Here is a 13,095-nt window from a genome sequence, read left to right on the forward strand (position 1 = left end):
AGGGATCATATATTTTCACTGTGTGAAATAGTATTCTGCAATTGAAAAATTTAAATCACAAATTTTGTTAAAAGTTAAGGTATTTGATAATGTGGATAAATGTTTTCACAATTTAAATTCTTGAGTCTAAAAAGCCAAGATGACAATTTATAAATGGTAAATGTTTGCTTTGTCAATGATCACTGATATTGTGAATGTGAATTTGTGCATTCTCAACTGATGGATGAAAAACACAAGTGCAAGATTTCCATGACAGATTATCTCTTCGGTTTTATATCTATGAAAAATCACAATAGTTAAGAAGAAACACACTTGTGTCTTCCATGTAGACGATGTACCAACAATAGACCACTTTCAAGTTCATCCGTCACCGGCAAAAACTCGTCAATTATGCACGCCTTTATGACGTCATTTACCAGATAGAGGGGGTCGCCTGTATCCCTGCACTATTTACGTTCATCAAGCGTCTTAGTGATCGTCTTTGTGCAGGATAAACTAGAAATAATGGTTGCTCTGTAGGTACTTACTGACAATTCCCTAATGACAGCAGTGTTGATTGTCAATTTTGAGAATTCAAATTGCCGAATAATTCGTATAATATAGAATTATAGTTTTCCAACCACTCGCTCAACATTGGAAGGGAAGTGACGACGCCCCAAAACGCACAAATGACGGTGATAAAAGGGCGTATAATTGACGAGTTTTTTCCGGTGACGGATGAACTCGAAAGTGGTCTATTGAACATGCCAAATTGAAAGTTGATTTATACTACCACTTACATACAGATTTTTGTTCTTTGCACCGATATATTTCAGTGATATATTTGTTTATTTAAATTACTGAATGAATATGTGAAATTAAACTTTCTCCGTTAGGAGAAAACATTTTGATGCATTTTGTATAGATTTCCACTTTGAAATGAATAGAAATCTCTGATCAAGTGGAGAAATATCTATGGAATTATGAATCTCATTTATACATAAAAAGTTTCAAATTTGTGTGTGTTCGTTAAAACGTAAGACTTTAATAAGAAGCACAGTACTACTCAATCCATTTACATATCAAACTCAGATTTAGATCAGAAAAATAACATGTTTTGTTGTAAATTATTGAATAAGTCATGACTTCATTATATTTTTTTTGTTCTGTATCTTTTTTATTGTTTAAAGTTTTTGGCTCCTGAACTTTATATGAATGGGAGGTTATGAGTTCATTGTTTCTGACATAACCATGACTGAAAACGTGCTCAGCCTCACATTTTTAATTATCACCTAGATTTTATTTTAGTCTCAGTTAACTCCGTCTATTTTCAATTCTCCTTTTATAGGGCTTGACATTTTCAAAATCATGACATAGTTTGTATATTTACAGAATTTTAAAGGTCATGTTAATATATATAATACTAATAGAAAAAATATAAGATAAGAAATGATTGTTTATAAACATGTGATATAATTTTTTCTTGATTTGACCAGATGAAAAAAATTAAAAGAAAATGATTGTTTGTTAGGAAAAAGTAAAATCACAAAAATACTGAACTTAGAGGAAGATCAATTGGGAAAGTCCATAATCACATGGCAAAATCAAATAACAAAACGCATCAAAAACGAATGGACAAAAACTGTCATATTCCTGACTTGGTACAGGCATTTTCAAATGTAGAAAATGGTGGATTAAACCTGGTTCTATAGCGCTAACCCTCTCACTTTAATGACAGTCTCATCAATTTCCGATATTTTTACATTGATGCGTTATAATGTTTTTCTATGTACAACAAAATGAAAATATTTTTACATTGATATTTTCTGCTGTTTACACTTTGGACAACAATATTTCAGTTACAACATCTCAGAAAAAACTATAGTGTTTGTAAATGTTTTGTAAAAATTTTAAATAATACAAAAAAGTATATCATTATGCAAGTTTCATAAAATTATTCTTCATAAGGAGAAGCACAACATAATCCATTGATTACATTCCATAATGATTTAAAAGATAAAAAATTTTATACACAAGATTGCCAAAAACATAAAAGTGATGAAATAAAGGAATTGTCAGTTTTTACTGGGACCAATAGATATATTAGTCCCAGGTATAGTTGATAATTGCCCGCTCAACACCATCCATGGCTAGCTTAGATATCATATAAATAATTTTGACTGTTGTTTTGTTATTAATGTCTGATCGTAAAAAGAATAATAGAACATATAAAATGTCAAAAGATAATGTCACATGTACTACACTAGAAGGTAAATAATTTGGTATTTGTAACCAATCAAAACATTGTTAATATTAATTATGAATATATTAAGTTGTAAATATTTATGGTATTTATTACAATTATTTGGATAAACAACATATAAATGTATGAACTGTTAATGGCCTATGATAATGGTAATTAATTATGTAAATAATATGTTAAGGAGATGTCCATATCTAACTTCCAGGCTAATAATGTAAGGAATAAGACGAAGAAGAAATGTCAAAATTAAAATGCTGTTGTTTTTATTTTTGTTATCATCTCAATGATTGTTAGAACTGTTGTAAATTATTGTTGATGACATAAAATCCAAGCTGGATTTTCTTGAAAACTTTAGATTTTTTTTCTTTTTCTTTTTGGAAGATTATAAGGTATCACTTATTAAATTTAGTTCTTCCTATAGGATCTATTTACCAATCAATCATTTCTACATGACAGTTATGAAATCACTTGTCATTTTGAATACAAGGAACAAACAAATCAGGGCATATATAGAATCTCAAGTAAAAAGGATAGGGTTTATTTTATTGGTTATAGATTCTAACTTACTTTTTTTTCTAAGCTTTAAAAAATTATGACAGAAAAAGGTTGTTCTATAGTATTTGCCATAGTTTTTGTCTAGTTTAGACAGATATTTATAATCCTTTTATAAACATTGTATTTTTGTTTGGCAGCGATGCCTGAGTATTGTCTGTACAAACTTCTTATAAGGATTAATTTTGAATCCATGTCATTTAAGTAAAATAAATTATGTTAAAAAAAATATATCAGGTCATTGACTATACATGATGAAACTTGCCTCAATTTTGAATATTTTATTTCGTAAATAAAGATTGTGATATTGTTTAATTTGTTAATATACTATTTATTAAAATTTTATATTTTATGATTTGTTTTACTGTAGTCTGTGATTATTATATTCCTCTGTGATTTATATATGACTAACCTGTCTCAAAGTATAACATACTTCTCTGGGTAGAAGCTTCTGTGATAATCTGCTTTATATATCAAGGGACAGCTTGTACGGGAACTTAAAAATGCAAAGGCCAAATCACTTAATTTTGAGTTTTTGGATAATTTTAATGTTTTTGGACCTTCTGAAATAGGGCATTATTAAAGATTAAAATTTCAATTCATATAAATTATATAAGACTTTCTGTACAGGATGAATTATTAAAATATTATACTATAATTGATTTTACGATTAAGCCATACTAATTTATATATTTGCTTTTATATGAGAGTGACTGTTGGTTTATTTCCTTTTAAATGTGAAAAATTTATCCAAAACGAAGAAATTTTTATATCTTGAGTTGCAGATTTCCAATTATTTACTAATTCAACAGACTCAAAATTATTTTGATTATGCCTTTACTATATAATTTATACAATTGTCAGATTAATTTGATTATACCTCACTATAAAGAATACTAAATGCTTTTTCTTTTTCTTTTTTAATATTTTATACTTTCACATTTATAAATATATATGTAAGCAGTTTGTATTTTATATTTTACATGTTGCACATAATACATGCGGGCAGATTGAACAAGTATGTTAGCAGTCACAAATATTTCTCATAGTGAAAACCATATCCAGATTTGATAATTTTGTGAAATAAAAAAAAAAAAGTGGAGATAATTTAAAAAAAAAATCAACTTATGAGCATCTTAGTTCAATATTATCAGAAAATTTAGAAATTTTAGAAAATAGATGTGGATTTGGTATTTGCTTATCAATACAAAAGATGAGGGGGAATAAATTTATGATCTCTTATTACATTTAAATATTTTCATTTTTTTCTGAATATGGTTACTTTAGAAAACTTTGAGACAAAACATTGAATTGAGTACTAACCCTTTAAAAAGCAATCAGATTGTTATACTTGATGTACTAGTTGTAATATTATTGACCAAAGACTAACTGCATGATTAGCTCAGGTGCTTTTACAGTAGTGCAAATCAAAGAACAAAATAGAATAAAGTAATGTCTAGTCTAGAATGTCTTCTTTTTTATGCCCCACCTACAATAGTAGAGGGGCATTATGTTTTCTGGTCTGTGCGTCCCTTCCTCGGTATGTTCATTCGTTCGTCTGTCCTGTTTCAGGTTAAAGTTTTTGATCAAGGTTGTTTTTGATGAAGTAGAAGTCCAATCAACTTGAAATGATCTTACTAATTTTAATGCCAAATAAGGGTTCTGACTCCAATTTCACGGTCAACGGAACATAGAAAATTATCGTGCGAGTGGGGCATCTGTGTACTTGGAACACATTCTTGTTTTCATATAATTCTGTCTGGAGTAATTGGTAGGTCAAGGTCAAGGTAACAGAAATTTACATTTGTATTTTTCCAAACATTGTTTGCAAGGGTGTAAGAAAAGTCCATGTTTCTTTATGATATCCCAACACTCCTGTGAAAATTGATGCAAAACATCTATTAAGGAATGTTGCCTGACCCATCCATCCATGTTGTGTCCAGATTATAATTTTATGTTGCTTGCTTGAATTCAAATTTAAATAATTATTACCAATGACCTTGAACCAGTTTCTCATCCTAAAGTTAATTGTCATTTCATTACATAAATGTAGATGGTATCTTGCTTTAATCTTTTATTATGGTCTGGACAATTGTTGCATGGAACCATAGAATGAGTTATGACCCTGAATTTCAGCCATTCCATGAAGGTCATGAATAAAGTTTATCAAAAAGGTCAAAGTGGCAGAAAAAATTCATAAATAAAAGTTCAGACAATACTGAAGGCAAAAAAGCATGAAATGACAAGCAACAGTTCAAATACATTTAAAACTAAAGGTTTAGAAAAATGGATCCTACTAAAAAGAACAGGTAAACGAAGTGCTCTTGAATTGTAGAGTGGTTGCTTACTACATATAAAAGTCTAATGATGGATGGTGACTCTGCATAACGTCACAAACAAGGAAAGGTGTTAGAGATTGTTATTATATACACACTGCTCAGAACCAAAATTTGCATTTAGTGTTTGAATTTGTTGAGTGAGTCAATAACTGTTTTTAGAAGTAATTTCCCTTTTTAACAAGAAAAAACAAAATCTTGAGCGTGGGCATTTGTTTCCTAAAACACATTATTTTATTTTGATACGATTATTAAAATGTACCATTGAACAATCTTGCTGATTTTGGCATTAATTTCCTAAGAATACTTTAAAATTAGTATTGTTCTTCTTGAAATATCTATCATAGGACATGAACTGGTTTATTGACATTTCAATTTTCAAAATTCTAAATTCAAAAAGTTGAACGATGTAAGGTAAAATTATGATTTCCATTTAATTCTGTCTGGCAAAATAACATTCTTTGATTTGTTCTTTTTTCGAAATAAAATATGTATTACAGAAATTGATTCCCAGATTGGAACAAAAGAGGGATGAAAGATACCAGAGGGACAGTCAAACTCATAGATTGAAAATAAACTGACAACGTCATGGCTAAAAATCAAAAGACAAACAGACAAATAATAGTACAGAAGACCGAAATAGAAAACTAAAGACTTAGCAACAGGAACCCCACCAAAAACTGGTGGTGATCTCAGGTGCTCTGGAAGGGTAAGCAGATCCTGCTCCACATTTGGCACCCATCATGTTTCTTATGTTATTACAAATCTGGTAATCCAGAACAACCTGTTTGACTTCTCCTTTTTTTCATCTATATATGACTAAAAGGTAGAATGTAACAATTTTTGGAGCAAAAGTCTAGAAAATAATGGTTTATAAAGTAGTTGAAATTTGCTTTGAAATAGCTGTCAGCAAATGTGAGTACACCAAGATCAGTACTGCATGTTTTTCTGTTGTCTTTTGTGCATCATGTTGATTTGATGATGTTTCAAGTTTGTTCTCATCTTGTGTTTTACTGGTGAACCCTCTTAAACCTGTTTCATGTGTCTGTACCAAGTAATTAAAAAGGAGCCTTTAAATCAGTGCTTGTTATTGGTTGCTTTCTGTCAAATTTGTATTGCATTTATTATGTTTTAAAAATAGCTCCAGCTTTTTAGATTTTTCTATTGAATTTTGTCACTTTTGTTATGCTGGAGCATTTTATAGCATGATGTGAAATGTTGGTTTTCACATTGCGAAGGCCTCCTGATGATTTATAGTTCCTCATCATCTGTTCTCTAATGAATAGTTGTCTCCAAATTTTATCAAGAATTTATTTATAACAGTTAGATAGATTTTTATCAAGGATTTATAAAATCAATCAAATCAAATCAAGGAATTTTATTGGTGTAAATTCCAATACAGATTTATATGCAATTTACTTTTTTTCAAAATCAGTTTGTCTAGTGTCAAGGTTGTTATGTTTTCCGTGTTGTTGACCAATCTTTAAATAAACAGGTTAATACGTATGTTTTTGATAAACATGTAAATAAACATTTTCTTTTATACGTTCTAAAAAGTTAAAATCAAAACGAAAGTGAAAGTGCTATAGGCGCTAAGAACAAGGAAGAGAAGTCCCACATTAGTGCTTCCGAATGTGTTTGACGTCAGCCAATGACCTTTGTTGGGTCATCGTTATCGGCTTCACAGACACAAAGAATGAACACATTTCATTCACGAAATAATCAACAAACTATACTGGACCTAATGGATTCGACATGTACCATTTGAAGATTGAACATAAAACTTTAAATCTTTTAGCTTTTCATACAAATACATTGAGAAATGGCGACAAAATATTGTTTCCAAAAACACATAATCCACGCTTTGTTCCTCATACTGCTGTCATGGGCTCAAGTAGGATCAGCCGAAGCACACGAGGAATCTCACAACGAAACAGAACGATATAAGATTTTATCATTTGATTTTGAAAGAGTAGAGCTACCATATGTGATATGTCTGTGGATATTAATTGTTGCTTTAGCCAAAATAGGTAAGCCACGTTACTAACCACTCCCCCAGTTATTGATCACAAAGTCTTTTGGATATCAGATGTAAACTTATCCCTTTTAGAATTCTGTACCCATTTTCCTTTTTTTTAAGTTTAAGTTCATAGATGGGCTGCTGGTTTTGAACCCCAATTTAAGTGGACTTAAGTTGGAACCACAAATTAGCAATAATTAAGCACCCCTCCACAACAAGTGTTGATCCTTTGTTTAATTATTTCTATACATCTTCCTTTTCTACTGTTCATACGTATGTAAATAAGTTTTTAAATCAATTGTAGACGTTTCGTTTTTGAATGTCCATGTTGACAGTTATTAACATCAATGTCAAATTAATAACTTTAATAGAAATGTAAAAAATGGTAAAGATTTTGTTTATCTCGTCTTCTTTGCCTTCTCAAAATACATGTACAAAATGCATCTCTGATGTTTATACCTGACATATTTAAGGACCTAAAATAACAATATTCATTATAATTGCTTCCTAAACCCTCGACAGAACCAATTCATTACTGGTTCACAATTTTTTGGGATTTAATAAATGTACATACAATGTATACCATTGGAGAAAACTACCATGTTAAAACCTTTTTATAATTGGAGACAAAGGACTAGAAATATTAGAAACACACATGTCTAGGCAAGGTTAGCCAGGCATCAGCTTCATAAATCCAAGGAAGCAATTTACTGGAATTCTGGTTGGAAGTATTCAAGCAATTGGAGGTTCATCATGGTTGTTTTTTTAACACAAACCATGCCAACATATTTGTTTTGCCTTTCTTTTCCCCCAGCATGCCCAGTATCATGAGTATACGTAACATTTGATATCAAGTTAAATGTATGATTGATACTTGTATAAAGACATGGCAAGACTGTGAAGTACAAAGAGCCATTTACTCTTTCTTAGTGTGACAGATGTCATCTGAAGGGATTTAAAATCCATTCACAAGGTTACAATTTATTATATATATATATACAAATGTATACATGTACATGTATTATTGGGATTCATTTCTCTATAAAAAATAAGGAGATGTGGTATTATTGCCAATCAAACAACATGAACAATTATCCACTAGAGTTCAAATAAAGTGGGTGTACATGTAAGCAATTATAGTCAAGTGCATGGCCTTCAGCAATAAGAAAAACCCATACATGTACCTACATGTATACCCATATGCATGCTGATTGTATCATTGTTTTTTTGTTTATTAAGTATACCACCACCAGTCAGTGTCTGATTATAAAGTGTTTTTTACCTATAGACAGGTGCTAACTGAAAATATATTTTGGTCTTAATATTTCCGGACATACTAAACCTGTAGACGGTAGACACTTCAAGTTGAGTTTTATAATTTGACATAGCATTTACATGTACATGTATGCCATTGTTCTAGTGTTTTTTACCCATAGACTGAGGTGCTAACATTACTAATTAATAACACAAAAGATATTAAGGACTTAATGTTTCCTGTCCTATGAAGCTCATTGAATTTTTAAAGTACATGTATATAATTGCTCTGGGAAATGCACTGTAATACCTGGTTATAATACCTTGGTATTATTGCCATCCTTTAAATATTTAGATTTGTTTGTAAGATAACAATTCAATAGAATGGATAGCAATAAATTCCAAACAGGATCTTACTTAATTTGCAATGCACTTCTATGCATTATATTATTTACATTAAGGGTATAATAGGTGGGTTGTTTTCTGAGAGTACATTTGTGATTTTTGATTCTTCAAACATTTGTCAGGTAAACAAGTGTTTGGTATATGATTCAGTATGTAATTAGCCAGATTAAGGAAGTGTATCCTTGGGACAGGGATGTACATGGTTCCAATGATGTCATTTCCCCCAAGCTACTTGTACCAGATCCTTCCTGCCTGTAGTAATACCATTATATGGTTCTTTTACATGAACTGTAGAATGTCTTTATCATTACCATTGACCTCCTTGTAACAGATATATCCTTCCTACCCTTAGTAATACGGTTTTTACCATTATCAGGAATACGATTAAATTTTACGATTTACTTCATTATTTCATTTTTGAATATTTTGTAGACCTACATCTGAATGTGCAATCTCCATCGTGCAAGTCTTAGTCATATTTTAAACGAAAAGCTAACTCAAAAACTATTAAAAAAAACAAACCAACGTGAATGTAATCAATATATACTTAATGGATGGATAAATCAATTAAAATTAAAATACTTCACATTATTTTCGGAAACAACAAGTGAAAATGAAAGAGTCATCGGTTTCAGACATATTCAAATCTATGAGATCAAGATTTTTTTAAATTTTTCAATCTGAAGTTGGTTCAAACGCCATAGTTGATACCGTGTATTTGATTAAAAATCAAACTTCGACAGAAATCTTCACAGACAAGCCTTATAATACCAAAGTACAAACTTTAATTCATGGTATTATAAAAAAACGTAAATGTATAACTTGAATGGAAGGTATTCACATTGACACTGATACCACATCTTCTTATATCTATGAGTAGAGTACTATTGAAAAGACTTTCAAACATCAACTTAAACTACCGGTTAATCAGTCGAACGATTATCCGAGTAACCGGTTAGGCAAAAGTGTATGATTTGACAACACTAATATATATATATGATAACCTGTTGACTTAGATCAGTGTTTTTGTACTTCAGGATATTTAGTATAAAACAAATAGACATTACATAAAGCAAAGTCTTTTATAATTCACCATGGTTACATGTACTTCATTGACATGTACTAACAAGTACTCTAACAGCTAGTGACCTATAGTTTTTAATTTCTGTGTCATTTGGTCTCTGGTGGAGAGTTGTCTCATTGGCAATCATACCACATCTTTTTTATACATGTATATAAAGATATAATTATTCCCCAATGTTTGACATGTACATGTTGATTCATGCTAAGCAGAATCTGTATAACTTGCATGATTCAATCTTATATTTGACCTTGACATTGACCTCCTTGACACACGTCAATAGCTACATGTAGGTTACGTTTTCATGTCAGTAGCAAGGTTAAGTTTTCAAATGTTGTTCATTAGTAGCTATGTAAATTTATAAGAGGTCAATAAAGTTTGCTGTTGTGCAGACATGTTGCAATAAGTTAGTACATTAATGAAATTGTCTGTCTTGTGGCATTGACCTCATTTGCACAGTGTCTGGTAATATTTGAGAATCAGGTTTTTTCCTTAGCTTCAGTAATTATAGGTCAACAACATTTGGTTTATATATATATATGTTTGTTGTTAAGTCTTTCAGTTTTCAAATGCTAGAAGCTTTTTATCCTAATTTAATGAATCATAGAACAAAGCTTTCAGCTAACATATTTAAACACAATTCCTAATGCATACTAATATATGCATATAGATATATTGTCCATTAAATTGTGGGTTTTCAAAATTTATCAATACAAAGTTAGACACAAGCAGACTTCCTATTTCATACATTGTCTAATGGTTTAGTAAATAAAAATCTATAATATTGCAAGGATTTCTAAGATGTGTGAAATTGGTTAACCAAAAACTCTTTTTTCTCATACAATGTATATAATACCCTGTCAGATACTTTTATTTGTTTCAATATTTTTAATTATAAAGTTTTGAATATCAGAGATAAGGATCCTCCTGTTGACATGGATGGTTAATGTTGGCTTCTGATGGCTAGGATGAATGTGAAAGTCAGCTTATTATATCTTTTATATTCTTGAAATCACAGGCATGGTTCCAGTCATTTTGAAAATGGGGTTTTAACCCCTGGAACACCATGAATCGTTCACATTTACTGAAATTAAAAAAAATATTTAATAAAATTGAGAAGTGTGAGGGGGGGGGTGATTGTAACAGCCCTGTAGCCACCAGTGGTTCACTCTAGAACTTAACATTTACTGGCTCTATTATTTTAATCTTGACTACTTAATCTTGAGGCAATAAGTAATTTCAACTGTCAGTACAAATTTTTATAATCATAACTATAGGAAAAGGTGTGATTTTCTCCCACTTTTTGTACCTATGGATTGGTTATGGACATTTTTGTGAATGAGTTTAAAGGTAAATCAGTAAGATCTAATGTAGGAGGGTTTGACATGCACCCCAGCAGATTGTTTTACTTTTTATTGTCAAGTATTATTTCCTATGTATATAAACTTGATATATAAAACTGGTTAATTTGTCTGCATAGTTTTAACTTTGAAACCAAACTTTATACAGGGTAATGACTTATGTAGTACATGTTGGAGGGTCTGACATGCACCTGAGCATATTGTGTTACTTTTTTGTATTGTCAAATATTAATTTCCTTTGTAAACTTGAAATATAACACTGGTTAATTTGTCTGTGTAGTTTTGAAACTTTGAAACTAGAACTGTAAGTTGATATATATACAGGGTACTGTAAGTTGATATACAGGGTAATGACTTCTAAATGGTTTATACTCTCTTAGTATGATATTTATAATAGATGTATATCAGATCAATAGAACCTTTTTATGGACAAACTTATTTTGTAATACAATCTTACATAAACAGATAAATGTTTATAAAACGTCTTTAATAATGTTTACAATCATGAATACAAATTGAAATGCATCATCTGTAGAAGTTCATTAACACTGTAGACGTGCATGATACGAGATTTAAATCGAGCTTGGAGCACACTTCTATAATCATTAACAATCGTGATATTGGTGTTGTATATTTTGGTACCCTCAACCTTAATGTGTATACAGTCTGTCGAACACTATCTGCGTCTGTTTGTCATCAGTACTCCCACATCATTGTGACATCATGTCATGTTGGTTCAGTCACCTTGTCCTATATTACAGTCACAACATATGTTTCACTGAAATTATTGGAAATTCAGACAAAACCCTTTAAGTGCATGATGCCTTCATTGCCAAAGCTGAAGTTATTTTCTGCATGGTTCCGTTGGGAGTTAAGATAGTAGTCTTGGTATTGATTAATTTATTCTATTTATGGAATTGCTATTGCAAATATACATTTACAACTTGCAACAAAAAAGGGGGAACATTGAAATTGATGCTTAAAAAGTTTAAAATACATCTAAAAATAACTTGAGGTAATTGTTTTGAAAACAGTTCTTATTACATACATTGGTCAATCATGCTTAATGGTTGATAGACCTATACAATATATCATTGAAAAAATTAAAACAGAACTTTATAGATTTCATGTCTTTGAAGCTCTTTGCTGGCATACTATGACATATTGAAAGTCAAGTTAGTATACAGTATAAGATGCTGTGAAAGTACACTTTTATAATACTAGTTACCATGTACATGATACATGTATCAGTTTAAGGTCCCTTTTTGGTACTGAAGTCATTTGGATTTTCATTTTACATCTCTTTAAAATGAAACTGATTTTATTCTTAATTCAACTATTGAGAGTTGAAATATATGGTATTCTTTGTGACGGAGTGGCAAGTCTATTTCTGTAATGTTAAAAGGATTTTCACACCTTATTTAGCCAAATGTCATCTTTATCTGGAGTTCTGTAAACTAGTTCACCTCTTTTCTTTGTATAATTAGACATGGTCTCCTTTTCCCTGCTAACATAAATGTCAAATCACAGACACAGTCACAGATCAAAAAAATATTATTTTGACATTATTATATAAATTTCAGTCATTGAAAAGAATATCATTTCTAGAGCCTTTTCCAATTCTTAATATACTCATAAGTTTGAAAAATAATTTTGTGTGTGTTTTGTTAATCTACTGATCATGATGAACATAAGTAGATTGATTGATTGATGTTTAAAGCCATTTAATGCACTGGTTGTGCTTTTTTGTTGCTATTAGTTTTTATTGGTGAAGGGAGCCAGAGTGTCCAGAGAGAACCATTAACCTTCAGTAGGATCATTGACAATCCTAGTCACTGTTTATT

The 13,095-nt window shown here is 30.4% G+C and overlaps 1 protein-coding gene across 1 annotated transcript in view; it reads left to right on the forward strand.

Moving 5' to 3' along the window:
• The first annotated feature begins 6,649 nt into the window (after positions 1–6,649).
• LOC139524886 (probable Na(+)/H(+) antiporter nhx-9) overlaps positions 6,650–13,095 on the forward strand; it is a 32,497-nt gene continuing 26,051 nt past the window's right edge. Inside the window, exon 1 of the mRNA XM_071320023.1 lies at positions 6,650–7,160. Within this exon, the coding sequence (XP_071176124.1) occupies positions 6,953–7,160 (208 nt within the window). The 5' untranslated portion in view covers positions 6,650–6,952. The remainder of the gene's footprint in view (positions 7,161–13,095) is intronic.

Source organism: Mytilus edulis, chromosome 5 (assembly GCF_963676685.1).
Source record: "Mytilus edulis chromosome 5, xbMytEdul2.2, whole genome shotgun sequence".
In the NCBI taxonomy this organism is placed as follows: Eukaryota; Metazoa; Mollusca; class Bivalvia; order Mytilida; family Mytilidae; genus Mytilus; species Mytilus edulis.